Below are 13206 nucleotides of genomic sequence, written 5' to 3'. Positions count from 1 at the left end.
ATTTGGTAGAGTTTTGAAAGCACTTTCATTTGGTACCAATATCTCGATTTTGAAAATTTTGACCAAAATCGAAATAGCGTCGGTTCGTGAAAACGCCGACGAATTATCCAAGATCTGAAAAGCCTGTCACAACGAAAATTACTTTGTTTAAGGTGTAATAGGTTTTCCAATATTTTTATTATTATTATTATTATTATTATTATTATTATTATTATTATTATTATTATTATTATTGTTATTATTATTATTATTATTATTATTATTATTATTGAAATGTAGAACACTAAGAAAATCCACGGCGCCCATTTTTTCTTAAACGTAAGTTTAGACGATGAATTCCACAACTACTTCATAAAAATATACAGATATGACACTAAGCCTGAAATATATATTGTTGTTTGTCTGTCGGTTTGACGAAGAAACAACACATAACCACTGTTTTGTCTTGTCTGTGTAAATCATTACAAATAACATACAGCTGTATAAAATCATCGTCAACAAGCTACGCTTGTTAAATGAGCAATACATGGTGTTATGATAATATCATTGAGTTATCCAGATAAAGTGGTTACATTTTTGTGTTTATATCTACCACTGTGACCATGAAGAAGGAAGTACCATTTACATTTTTGATTTTGACGGTTTGAAAACTAAGTGTTTGTGCTTATCCGCTCCCAATCTTAAGTCACATTCTTTAGACTTAGCATGAAAAAATGAAATGAATGAAGACTTTGAAAAAAAAAAACAACAACTATAAGGCAGTTATGTCAGCACTTTCTCTGGGGTTTGGGTTGTGACCAATATCATCGATTCGTGCCAACACGTGAAGTTTTAAATTCTACGGTTATTATGTTTTACGGCTGATTTTAACGAAACATCTACAGTTCTGTTGGGCTGATTTAAGTCTTTTAAAAGAGAACTATTTTTTCCATCTTCCAGCAATTCACTTAAGACATGCTCACGCGTCTGTATAAAATGGCGCTTTCGTGTGTTTTCCCCCTTGCGAATTATGTGAAATATTTGAAAAAATGTCAATTCAAAGATTCAGCCAAAGAAAAACACACTATCTGACGCTAACAGATGCTCCAGTGTGATGGTAAGGTCATTTTCTACACCGTCAGTGACCGTATGGCTATACTCTGTCGATACATTAGTGTCAACCTCAAACTTTCAGTGAATAATTGACTATAAGAATCGGCGTGATCTATCAAAGTTTGACATAAACGTACCAGCAATTTTGGAAATTTTCATTCGAAGTTGGCTTACTATTGCTCTGCACCAGGCTGTGTGCCGATGTTTGCTATATTAGACCACAATCTTTCCGCGGTAACACATCATACATTGAGCAGGCTTTGATGCACTCATTCTCAACTGGACGAGAGAGATTTTGTTCCCCTGGGACATCGGCCGCAGCCGCTATCGTCATCCTGCTATTCCTTTGGCATCCATCGAAAAGTTGTGGAACATTATAGAGAGGTTGGAGAAGAAAAAACCTGCGAGACCGATGCATTTCACCAGCTGACGTTTGTGCCGGGTAGTTTGATTCAATAAAGGTATGTTTTCCATGATTTCATGTCGCCATATGTTTGAAACATTATTGAAAGTTCATTACTAACTTGTGGTGAAAACAAAAGACAAACTTGAATTTTAGGCTTTAATCCTTCATCCTTCCTTGGTGTCGTCTCATTATTTTGTTTTATCTAATCAATTGGTATGGTAAAGTCTAGGAAAATTACATACTTTTTAGAAATAGTATCATTTTAGGCCTACGTTATTAGTTTAGTAACAGATAGACAAAAAACAACAACCCATGGAGGATGTGTGCATGCATTGAATTAATTTCAAAGCAATCCCACTGAAAAAAAATGAAGACTCGACACTGAACCCAAAGATAATACCATGTTATTTTCTGCTTATAACTGAAAATGAAGAAAGACTTGAAGTTGTTCACTGTGCGTTATCTGTGTAGGCATTATCAATAAGGGTATGATGCTAATTTGGAAATAAAAGTAGGGGAAATATCATGTAATAACTGATGTCCTTATAATACATTCTTACGACATTTTGTCAAAATTGTTAAAACAAAACAAAACACAGGAGAGCAGAGACAATCAAGTCAAATAATATACTGTATGTATAATAATATAATATATTCTTCTTCTTCTTCTTCCGTTAAGTGCAGCTTCATGCTTGAACATAACGCACTGTAGTGTGTGAGAGTGTGCAGCCGTATGTGTGCTCCACCAGTCAAATTCCACAAGTAGTGTATTTACAAAATATATACATGGAGTGCAAGTAAAATCCATAATTTCATATATGAGCTGCAGTTACGTCTCCCTCAAGAAGGACTTGAATGCCTATATATATATATATATATATATATATATATATATATATATAAAATATTATATATTTATATATTTGTGGGGGGTTGTATATTATATGCATAAAAGTATTTATGTGTATTATATCATATTGTGTGTCTGAGTATACGTATGCCAACGAAAACCATATGGTGACCTGTGAAATCGTCACTTATACTTTCTACACCTCGAAAATGTTTAAGATGCGAGGCAAATACTCAGTAAGCACATAGGACCCTATCATATTCTTTCATATGAATATATTTGTTTTACTTCAGAGCGGACTGTCATCTCGAGATGGGATTTATCTTGGAGATCGTCGGCTCTCTGTTGCTGGGCGTGGTCGTTCTTCACGCCGCATCAGGCAAAATGGCGCCTCTACATCTGGCCGAAGAAAGAGATGCTGGTGGACATTACCTCGTTACTTTGCTTGTACGTATAAATGGGGAAAACTGCAGTACATGTATAATCATAATGTGTGTGTGTGTGTGCGTGTGTGCGTGTGTGCGTGTGTGCGTATGTGTGTGTGTGTATGATTCAGCAGCACAAGAAAGAAAAATACAGCTGCTTTTTTGTTGTTGTTGGTAATATTAATTTCATTGTCAATATGGATTTGATATTGAATGAAACTCAAATAAAGAATATCATAAAACAAAAAGTGTGTGGATTGCGCTGTGTTGTGTTTGTGCGTTTATACAGTGATTTTCTTATCATCATCTGTGCAATTCATATAGTATATAGTACTGTTTATAACATTACAAAAAGAAATTGGATACACATACTATTAGAGAAAGAGAAAAAGGAAGCACTTCAAGTCTGTGGTCTATTGTCAGCTCCCTTCTGTTTTTTGATTGATGATTTGATAGGAATGATATCATATTGGCTTATGTTTCTGATGCTTGATTTTCAAATGGTTCAATCATTATGACATTATTTTAATATAATATACCACTTTTGCTCTTCTTATAATTGTTGTAATGATCAATTGTAACAGCAAAAAGCAACATTCGTATAGGTACAGTAAATTAAACTGGCAATGGGACTAAATTTGAAATAAAATCAAGGTGAAATTAGAAAAGAACGATCAAAGAAACAATAATGTGTGTCCTAAAGAGAAATTATATATTTCAACACTGATAATCAAGTCGATAATTTACTCGCTTGGATATCATGCACGATAGGTGATTATTTCAATTCTTAAAATCTCGTATATCTATGCACATGTAATTTGAGTATAATCATAATGTGTGTATAATTATATATATATACATATATATATATATATATATATGTATATATATATCATATTCATATTATATATATAATGCATATATATTCAATATATTATATTATATATATATATAATATATAATATATAAATATAATATATATATATATAAAAGGATGTCTATATACGCACGCACGCACGCACACACATGTGTGCGTGAATGTGTGTGAATGTGTATGTATAATTTTCTTTATTATACTCTTTAAATCCTTTTGCAGAAGGGTCACGATGTGGATGTATGGATGACTGTCTTCGAGTCCAAGGTTCAGGAGCTGAATCTGCAAAAAGCGAAAGTGATTGACCGAATCCATGGCGACAACACTGTCCTGATGACGGAACTTGACAACAAAGCTCTTTCTGAAGTGAGAAATGTGACTGGAAGTCTTTTATTTAAATTAAGCCTATACGTCATAATTGATATAAACTAATTTCATCCCACAACATTTTGTTCTTTAATGTATCCCTTATTTTAAGCAATATGATGAGTCCGCATAGATTAATTATTGATATTTCAATTTATGAGAAAAATAGAGAATTCGTATAAGGATTCAGGTGCAGGATTACGGCGTTCTCGATCACATAACGTCTCACTTGCCTCTCTTTCACATCACTTTACATTGTCAAGTCCTGTTGGATTTTGCTGCAGATATTACCGTCACATCTTATTTACATTAGCATCTTTGAAATCATCTGCATATATTATTTCATCTGAGTAGTTGATTTCAAATGGAACTGCTTAAATTCATAAAACCTGCACTAAATCAGAAAGAAATGTGAATGTCATTTCGAGGGAGAGAATGGAACTTTAATATTTTTACAAAGTTATTTCGTGCCATTTTATGAATCGGTTCATATTATGAATTTAGGAATTTGATGGGGCTTCCGAAAATCCTCAAAACTTATACAAAATCGTTAATGAGCAACAAAGTTTGTTTATTCATTGTTTGATAGATACTTTATTTTCTGCAAATCAATATACATAAGTTACATAATCATGAAGATGCAGGAAATATACAAAGTAAGTTCAACGCAGAGTCGTTTGACTTGCATAAACCACGATACATATAAGTACATAATCATGAACATGTAGGAAATATATAAAATAAATTTAACACAGTCTTTTGACATGCATAAACAACGATATGAAAGAGATTCAATATACAGTATGCATGTCTATGCAGCAGTGATAAGAATAACATTTATAGTTAAGAAACGATTATGCAGAGGGCCGCCATTATAAGCATTGCTTGAAAAGATGGCCGGCCCGAGGAAAAGATAAGGACGTATACTAGATTCGTAACAATAGAAATTCGGCTGCGAAGGTAGCAGGGGAAAATAAACTCTGGTGTGTGATGGTGGTGGTGGTGAATGTGTGTGCAGGTGCTTGAGGGTGCACAATGGCAGATAGGCTGGAATTTAGAATAATGAAATTGGTTTACTGAAAGAGGGGACGATATGCGCTGTTGCTATCGGGAGGCCAACATTAGTTGTATAATTTATTTGTTTTTAGTTCGTATTTGGAGTATACTGTAATAAAATGTACTTCTTTAAATTTGCTTTAAATGAAAACGAGGAGGCACACTGTTTCAACTCCTCAGGAAGAGAGTTCCATGTATCCGGACCTTGATGTCTAATCGACTTTTGAGCAAGTAAAAGCTTCGGATTACTTAAATGAAAATCATGGGAACGACGGGTAGGGTATGAGTGAATATGGTCATTGGCTTCTAAGGTATTATGAAAAAATGGTAATAGATTTCGAGTGTGTTTATACATGGATATGGCAGTTAGGTATAGATGTATATCATGGGCCTTCAAGGTTTTTAGGCGATAAAATATGGGATCAGTGTGAGCCAAAAAATTTGAATGTGTGCATATACGAAGAGCCTTTTTCTGGAGAAGAAAAATTGTGTTCAATTTTGTTTTGCTACTGTTGCCCCATACAATATCACAGTAAAATGATAAAAATAAAGTGTTGTATAACATAATTAAAGTTTGATCATTAATCAAATATTTTATTCTTCTTAAAACACCAGTTACTTTAGATATTGCTGTTGTAATATTCTGAACATGAGTATTCCAAGTTAGATTGCTATCTAGGATCACTCCTAGGAACTTGGTTGAATGTTTCTCAGCAATGTTTATATCATCAATAAAAATACTTTGAGGAAGGGTGGGTTGGGATTGCAACGTATGAAAGTGTATAAAACATGTCTTATCAATATTCAATGAAAGCTTAATACTTCTAAACCATTTCGAGATGTTGCTTAATTCCGTATTTAATGTATCAACCAGTGTTATAATGTCCTTGTGGGAATAAAAAACATTGGTGTCGTCTGCAAGTAAGATGATAAAAAACATTGGTGTCGTCTGCAAATAAGATGAAATTTAAACGAGGAGAGGAGTTGATAATATCATTAATATAAATCAAAAAGAGTAGGCGCCCGAGGATAGATCCGTGAGGGACACCGCATGACACGTTAGAATATGTTGAGTGAGTGGATTTAAATGCAACATGTTGTTTTCGATGACTTAGATAACTTCTGAACCACGACAGAGTAATGCCTCTCACACCATAATTATGTAATTTTTCAAGTAAAATATCATGATCAATAGTGTCAAACGCTTTGCTAAGATCCATAAAAACTCCAATTATGTGCTCCTTTTTAGTACGCGCATCAATAATATTATCAACAGATTTGATTATAGCATAATCGGTAGAAAATCCTTTCCTAAAACCAAAGGGTTCAATTACTTGTGTTATCGATTTGTAGTTCACTTAAAAAAAATGAAACACAGGCAATTATTAGTAGAAAAAATAAAATGGAAATAATGCATACAGCATTAATCCGGATGATTATGCGGTTTGTTGAACTTACTTGGTAGAGGAGTGTTTTGTAAAATCAACTTTGGATGTAATTATCGTGAGCTCGTTTGAACTGTGCATTGATGTGAACACGATATGTACACTAGGTAAGAAACATGGAGGGCGTGGAGTACGTCGAGGAAGATGGTGTGGTATTGCAGGAAGCTGTCCTCGTCACTGAGGATCGAACCTTCGAGAACGATGTCGCCAACTGGGGACTGGATCGCATCGACCAGCGCAGCAACCGGCTCGATGGCAAATTCTTCATCAACGGTGAGATGGGTGCTGAATGTGACCTTGGGAAACACAGTACTAAAACTTTGGACAAGAATCATCCGCCAGAGGTTTCCGTGCGGACTTGAGAAAAGATAAAACGCAAGTTTCTTTAAAAAAATAAACAAGGAAAAAGATAATACAAACAGAGAGATACACAATGCACATCAGAGGAATTAAGATAGAGAAGTAACGCAATGCAAGGAAATTATTGGAAATTTTTTTTAAAAAAATGAGAAGCAGAAATTGAAGTATAATTTACACATGCAAATGAAAATATTGAAAGTGAAAATATGCACAAGGCAGATGATTAATTTGCACGTAAAAAGCAACAACTTAGAGAGCAACAAACAAAGGAACTCCTGGGCGTGTTTAATTCAATGCCTCATAATGCATGTCTATGTTGTTTGATATAAATTCTGTCTATTCTTTGAAGATTTCCTGCATTGTGGCAGACACACACGTTCAGTGTTGAATGGCTTCACAGTACACCGTGTACAGTATTCTTTCTTGGATGTGAGATAATAAGGTAAGGTAAGCTCTTAATTAATTTGCGTTTGTCTTCCGCATTTCAACAGGCAGTGGGAATGGAGTCCACGTTTACATTCTGGATTCTGGTTTGAGACCAACTCACAAAGACATAGCGGGACGGGCGCATGTCGCCTATGATGCCTACGGTGGTTCAGTAAGTGCAACATTTTAGCTTCAATCTACAAGTTTGATCGCAAGTGATCAAACGGATGTGCCTCTCCCTTGGTATTGAATTATTAGTTTAAATCCTGTAAACAGACTGAAATTCAGACATAAACAATTTAACAAACAGGCATGGTTGTATTTCGCTTTGTAATAATCATTATTGTTATCTTGATGAGCTCAACTTGTGCCTCAAATGTCCACATTAAAGATAAACCTTGATTATACAGCATCAGCACGATAGAAAGTTCACAAAAGCGCGCAGTTACGTCAGTATGTTTTGAATTATCATAAAAAAACACAAACAACCAAACAGCGTTTTGGCATAAAAAGTTAATAATATCCTCCGTTGCTTTGGATGACAAGGAATTTTCTTCATTACTTTACACGTCGATTGACACTGCCATTGTCTCGCGGAAGTTTTTGATTACTGAATCTTGTCGAAATGTATTTTCACGTGTATAAATTTAGCTTATATTAGCTAAAGAACAGCCGTGCAATGACGAGAGTGAGGAAAAACATGAGTGCCACTTCATCTGTCTATTTTTTCTTTTAAGAAATAGGTTATCCAGGCACCGAAACGTTTATACCATTTTGGTTATACATGTAAATTTGATAGGATTTTTTCCCCCCGTTCGTCATGAAACTCGAGATATTATAATACACATCTTCTTTGCATTGTTTTAATGCTGTTTCGGAGATAAACACAAAGATTGTATGTTTATAACTCGACAGGGATTCGACATCGACGGTCACGGGACACACTGTGCTGGAATCGTGGCTGGAACAGAGTACGGTGTCGCTAAGAAGGCTAACGTCTATGGCATCCGGATCATAAGGGGTCACCACAAGGGGTCTGTGTCGGGTGTGATTAGAGGTGCGTAACTTGGACTTAACAAGCATAGATGGTATCAATAAGGCAGTTCGTAATTAGCTCGTATACACATTGGCATTGGTACAAATGACCTTTCTTTTTTCTCATTTGGTTAGGCACTTCACTCGTTTTCAAGCGGCGTAATCATTAGTTATGTCCGATATAACAATATGTGGAATTCGTGATCAAACAAAGAATGGACTTGCGTTTAGACCAGGTGACCAGAATAGTATGTCAGTTGACATTTTAGCAGGCATTCATTTCATTGTTTTGCATTGAATGCAATAACAACCTCTTCCTTTTGATATTGCCAAATACCAGGCTTGCTGTCTGGTGGATGTCTTCTGCAAGTATACCATTAAGATAGGATAATATGAATAATCATCACATCACAGATGCTTATCATAGTGAATGATAGGATAAACCAAAATGCCTGCTGGTATACAAATGACCTTTTTCTGCTCATGCGCAAAGTGGAATTACGAACTGATCTATTAATGTCACGTGGCTCAATTTTTTTTTTCATTCATATGTCCGAAGAAGCTCGGTCTCGCATGTGATCAGGGGTATGAGGTGTCGATATTTTATTCGGTAAATAGACATAAAATATGTCTTTCCGTGATGGGATCCATCAAACACGTACAACACATACCGGTAAACTATACATGATTCTTGTGATAATGATTGTGATGATGACTGCGATAATGACAGTACAACTTCTTGTAATTTGTCCAATTTTGATGATACTTTAACCGTTCTGTCTGTTGCCGTCCACCCACCAAGAACTGCCCAAACAACCTCAACTAAACACCAATATGTTACTGAGTACGGGAGTGTTTTCCTTAGTCATTAAATACTGTATTTCAGACATTCCGTTGTAAAATGTTTCGATTCTGAAGCGATTCTGAATCGATTAATGTCTAAACCCAATTCTTATGTCTCATGATAAATAGGCCTAGATCTCCGATGAAATAATTGCCTACCCAAAGAGAATCGAGATACATTGTTATTTTCTGTCTTGAGCTCCAATCACTAGAAGGAAAGGGTTGTTGTTCATAGGGAAAAGATGATTTAGTGATACTTTGATGTTGTGCCAAGATGACATCAGTGACTCATCTATTCAACATTGTGTTTGAGACCGATATCACTTTTTTTTAATGTAAACATGCAAAACTGCGACATTTCATGCATTGCACGTCTATTGTCATGTCGGAGTTCAAAGAAACTTCAATCACTTTGTTTACAGTAGACGGCGAGTTGTCATAATATTGGGAAGTTCTTAAAACTTCCTGTAGAGTTTGATTTTTTTTTTTTTTGGGGGGGGAGGGGGTGCTATTTCCCATATTTTGGAGGTATAGCAGCTGAACACGAATCCACCTGTTGCCATTTTTCTAAATGACGTCTTGAGCCGCTGCCATGGCAACGAATTGTTTTCTTTAAAAGAGCATGCTTCTTGCAACTGATTAACAAGTTGCTCTGCATCGACGTAAATAAGCACTGAATTGATCAGTGTTTTAGTAATATAAGCCACGACAAAAGAAATCATGGGCATACATAGAATTACTCCGGCAGGATTCGAGCCTACGACCTCCTGATCTCCGGACAGGCATCTTATCCGCGAGACCACCGAGCTTCTGCCCGACTGCTAGTGCTGGTTCTAATCCTTGTAATTTGCAGCGGGTACTGCGTAATTATTCAAATTCATGAAATTCTTCTGTCGAGTTCTTTAAATTGTCCTGTATCGACGTAAATAAGCACTGAATTGATAAGTATTTTAGCGGCAGCCATGACAAAAGAAGTCATGGGCATACATACACAGGCAGGATTCGAACCTACGACCTCCTGATCTCCGGACAGGCATCTTATCCACTAGACCACCGAGCTTCCGCCCGACAGCCAGTGCTGGTTCTAATCCTTGTGATTTGCAGCGGGTACTGTGTAATTATTCAAATTCATTCTTATTTATGTCAATGCAGGGGAACTTGTTATTCAGTTGCAATAAACAGAACTCGACGGAAGAATTTCATGAATTTGAATATGTATATTCTTCATTAAACATATAAAAACATGCTATAAACGCCAAAATATGTCAACATAAGTATATCTCTTTCAATAGATTTAAAATCCCAGGTTTCCAATGTCATGGTTACCTCCTAGCAATGACGGTTGTCATGGTAACAACTATTTTTTAAAAGAAAATAATGATATTTTGATGAAAAAGCATGGAGACATGACAAGAATTACCCGGCAGTTTATTGTATACGAGTGTTTCAAAGTTAACCTGAATACGGAAATCCATTTCACTTGAAGACGTTATACTTTGTAAAGAAGGCCATGCACTGATGATCATCATAAATATCTTTTGCTCCGATTTTGATTCCAAGGACTAAACTGGGTGAAACTGAACCGGAAGCGACCGTGCGTGGTGTCGATGTCGATAAGCGGCACAGCGTCGAAGACTCTGAACCGATCCGCTAGGGAGCTTTTCAACAGCGGTTGCGTCTTGGTCGCCGCGGCTAGCAACAGCAACACGGACTCTTGCACCCGTTCACCGGCTCAAATGCCAGAGGTAAACCTATCGTGCATGCACAAACATTCAGTTCATTTCGCTCCTGTTTATATATTGTTAACAAAGTGATAAATGTGTTCTAAGACACACGTACTTTGGTTAAAACGTGGTACAATATAATACGAAGATTTAATTGCTTGGTTTGTTGTTGTTGTTTTACTAAGAAAGAAAATATAATTTCAAGCATTTCAGCAGGCTGTTACTTTTCCGCGCTATCAATAACAGTATAATAATAATGAGAGTTATGGGCCTCACGTAGTTTTGGGTCAAGGTAAAATCTTGCGAAGATCTAAACACCCTATTTACCTGAAAAAGAAATATCACTAAGAATAGTTGAACAATACAAATAGCGACCAAGGAAGAGACAAGTTGTGGCAATATCACACGAAATTTGACGAACTCCGAGTATGTTATGGAAAATAATTTTAAATTACCTTCTATAGCATTGCCAGGGCCCGTACAAAATTTCAAACCAATCCTTTATAATCACGTTCAAAGGTTATTACGGTAGCTGCCTCGGACCGGAACGACTTCCGGACTTCTTTCTCGGATTACGGCGACTGCGTCGACCTCTTTGCACCGGGCTCTCACATACTCAGCCTGGACTACAAGAGTGATGACGCCACTATTCCACTAAGCGGTACATCCATGGCAACTCCGTTCGTATCAGGTAAAACCTCCATCCTCTTCCCACCCTATATATTTCTTATCTTATTTACATTTTTTTTGGTATAAGTTTGTTGTGTAATGATAATTGCCTATATATTTTACTATTTGTGTAGTATTTTGTTATCATTATAATCATTGCATCTGTCATTTGCTTGTTTATTTTGGAATTTGAGTTTGAATTTGTATATGTGTTTGAATGCAGACGTAACGTAAGCCAACCCAAACCAACCCCTTTTCGGCGTTTGTTATGACAATCAGTGTTTTGTCATGCTTCTATACGCTACATTACGGGCATACCTATATTTGAACACAGTCAAACCTGTCTAAAGCGGCCACACAAGGGAGACGATGAAAGTGGCCGTTATAGACCGGTGGCCGCTAAGGACAGGGTCTTTGACATAGCTTTTCTCTGGATTTTTTTTTTTGTGGGCGTAAAGGCAGGTGGCCGCTATAGAAAAGTTTGACTGCACACCGATGTCATTCTTATCACTACTAGCAGTTCACAATGATTTTTTTCCTCTTTAAACATGAGAAGCAGCATTTTCACACATACATGTAATCAAAAGTAAAGATACGCGTACCTAGATTATAGGTATATATATATATATATATATATATATATATATATGAGACGATGAAAGTGGCCGTTATAGACCGGTGGCCGCTAAGGACAGGGTCTTTGACATATTAATTTCGTTTTATTCATTTTTATTTCTTTACAGGCCCGTATAGTACATTGGGAATGTTCACCGTTGCTAAGTGTTGATGAAAATCGAAAACTATTACGCCAATGTCCAGTCTCAATGCGTGATTGTGTGACTGTATGTTTGTGTTATGATCTTTTGTTTAATTTTTATTTCTTTTTGTGTGTGTAGCTGCTATAGTGTTGCTGATGTGAGTAACTTTTTGGTTGCAGTTGTTTCTATGTGAATATGATTTCAGCAGTGTGTCATTGGACGAAATTCGAATTAAGAATACGGGAAAAGTCTGTCGTGAACATGTGTTTTGGCGGCTCACTTTCACTTCCAAAGCAAACCGTTGTAATCGTATCTTTATTATGACAATCTTGACAATTATCTTATTATGACAATTATGACAATCTTATTATCTTGTATCTAAAAGTTTTTCTTTTTTTTTTCTGCGACTACCATTAACGTTGTCCCTTCGTATTTGTTTGTCCGTCTGTCTGTCTGTCACACTTCTTTATTGGTTTACACGCCGGTCATAGATCTCTTTCAATAACGGATAAATTGTACTCTTCACGTTCCCTGTGTACAGGTGCAGCGGCCATATTGTTGGAGAAAGGCTATCCCTACAATGAGGTTGCTCGCCGTCTGCGCGAACTCTCGACCAAAGGAGTCATACAACACAAGGGATACCACACCCCAAATAGACTACTTTACCTCGACTAGCCATCCTTACCTCTAACTCCATGGTGTGATTTCGCGAGTCATTGTTGGAAGGGAATATAGAAAACAGAGTGCTCCTCTTTTTTACCATTTGCGAGGAATTAACATACCTCAAATTTCTATTCAATTTCAGAAAAGTATTTTCACATTAAAAACACGTTCATCCCAAAATGTCTGGAAGGCATTTCTCAACCCTTGACATTCA

At 36.2% G+C, this 13206-nt stretch overlaps 1 protein-coding gene across 1 annotated transcript; it reads left to right on the top strand.

Moving 5' to 3' along the window:
* The first annotated feature begins 3971 nt into the window (after positions 1 to 3971).
* Positions 3972 to 13004, top strand: LOC139711032 (aqualysin-1-like). The gene is made up of 7 exons (XM_071622955.1): positions 3972 to 4013; positions 6622 to 6787; positions 7366 to 7472; positions 8216 to 8357; positions 10739 to 10923; positions 11422 to 11593; positions 12871 to 13004. The coding sequence occupies exons 1-7, from the start codon at positions 3981 to 3983 to the stop codon at positions 13002 to 13004; spliced, it is 939 nt and encodes a 312-aa protein (XP_071479056.1). The 5' UTR covers positions 3972 to 3980.
* The last annotated feature ends 202 nt before the right edge of the window (positions 13005 to 13206 follow it).

The sequence above is a fragment of the Diadema antillarum genome, unplaced genomic scaffold (assembly GCF_040938485.1).
Source record: "Diadema antillarum isolate AM-2024a unplaced genomic scaffold, OU_Dant_1.0 seq00001605_RagTag, whole genome shotgun sequence".
Lineage (NCBI taxonomy): Eukaryota > Metazoa > Echinodermata > Echinoidea > Diadematoida > Diadematidae > Diadema > Diadema antillarum.
The sequence above is the reverse complement of the archived record's forward strand: the minus strand, read 5'-3'. Positions and strand labels throughout refer to the sequence as shown.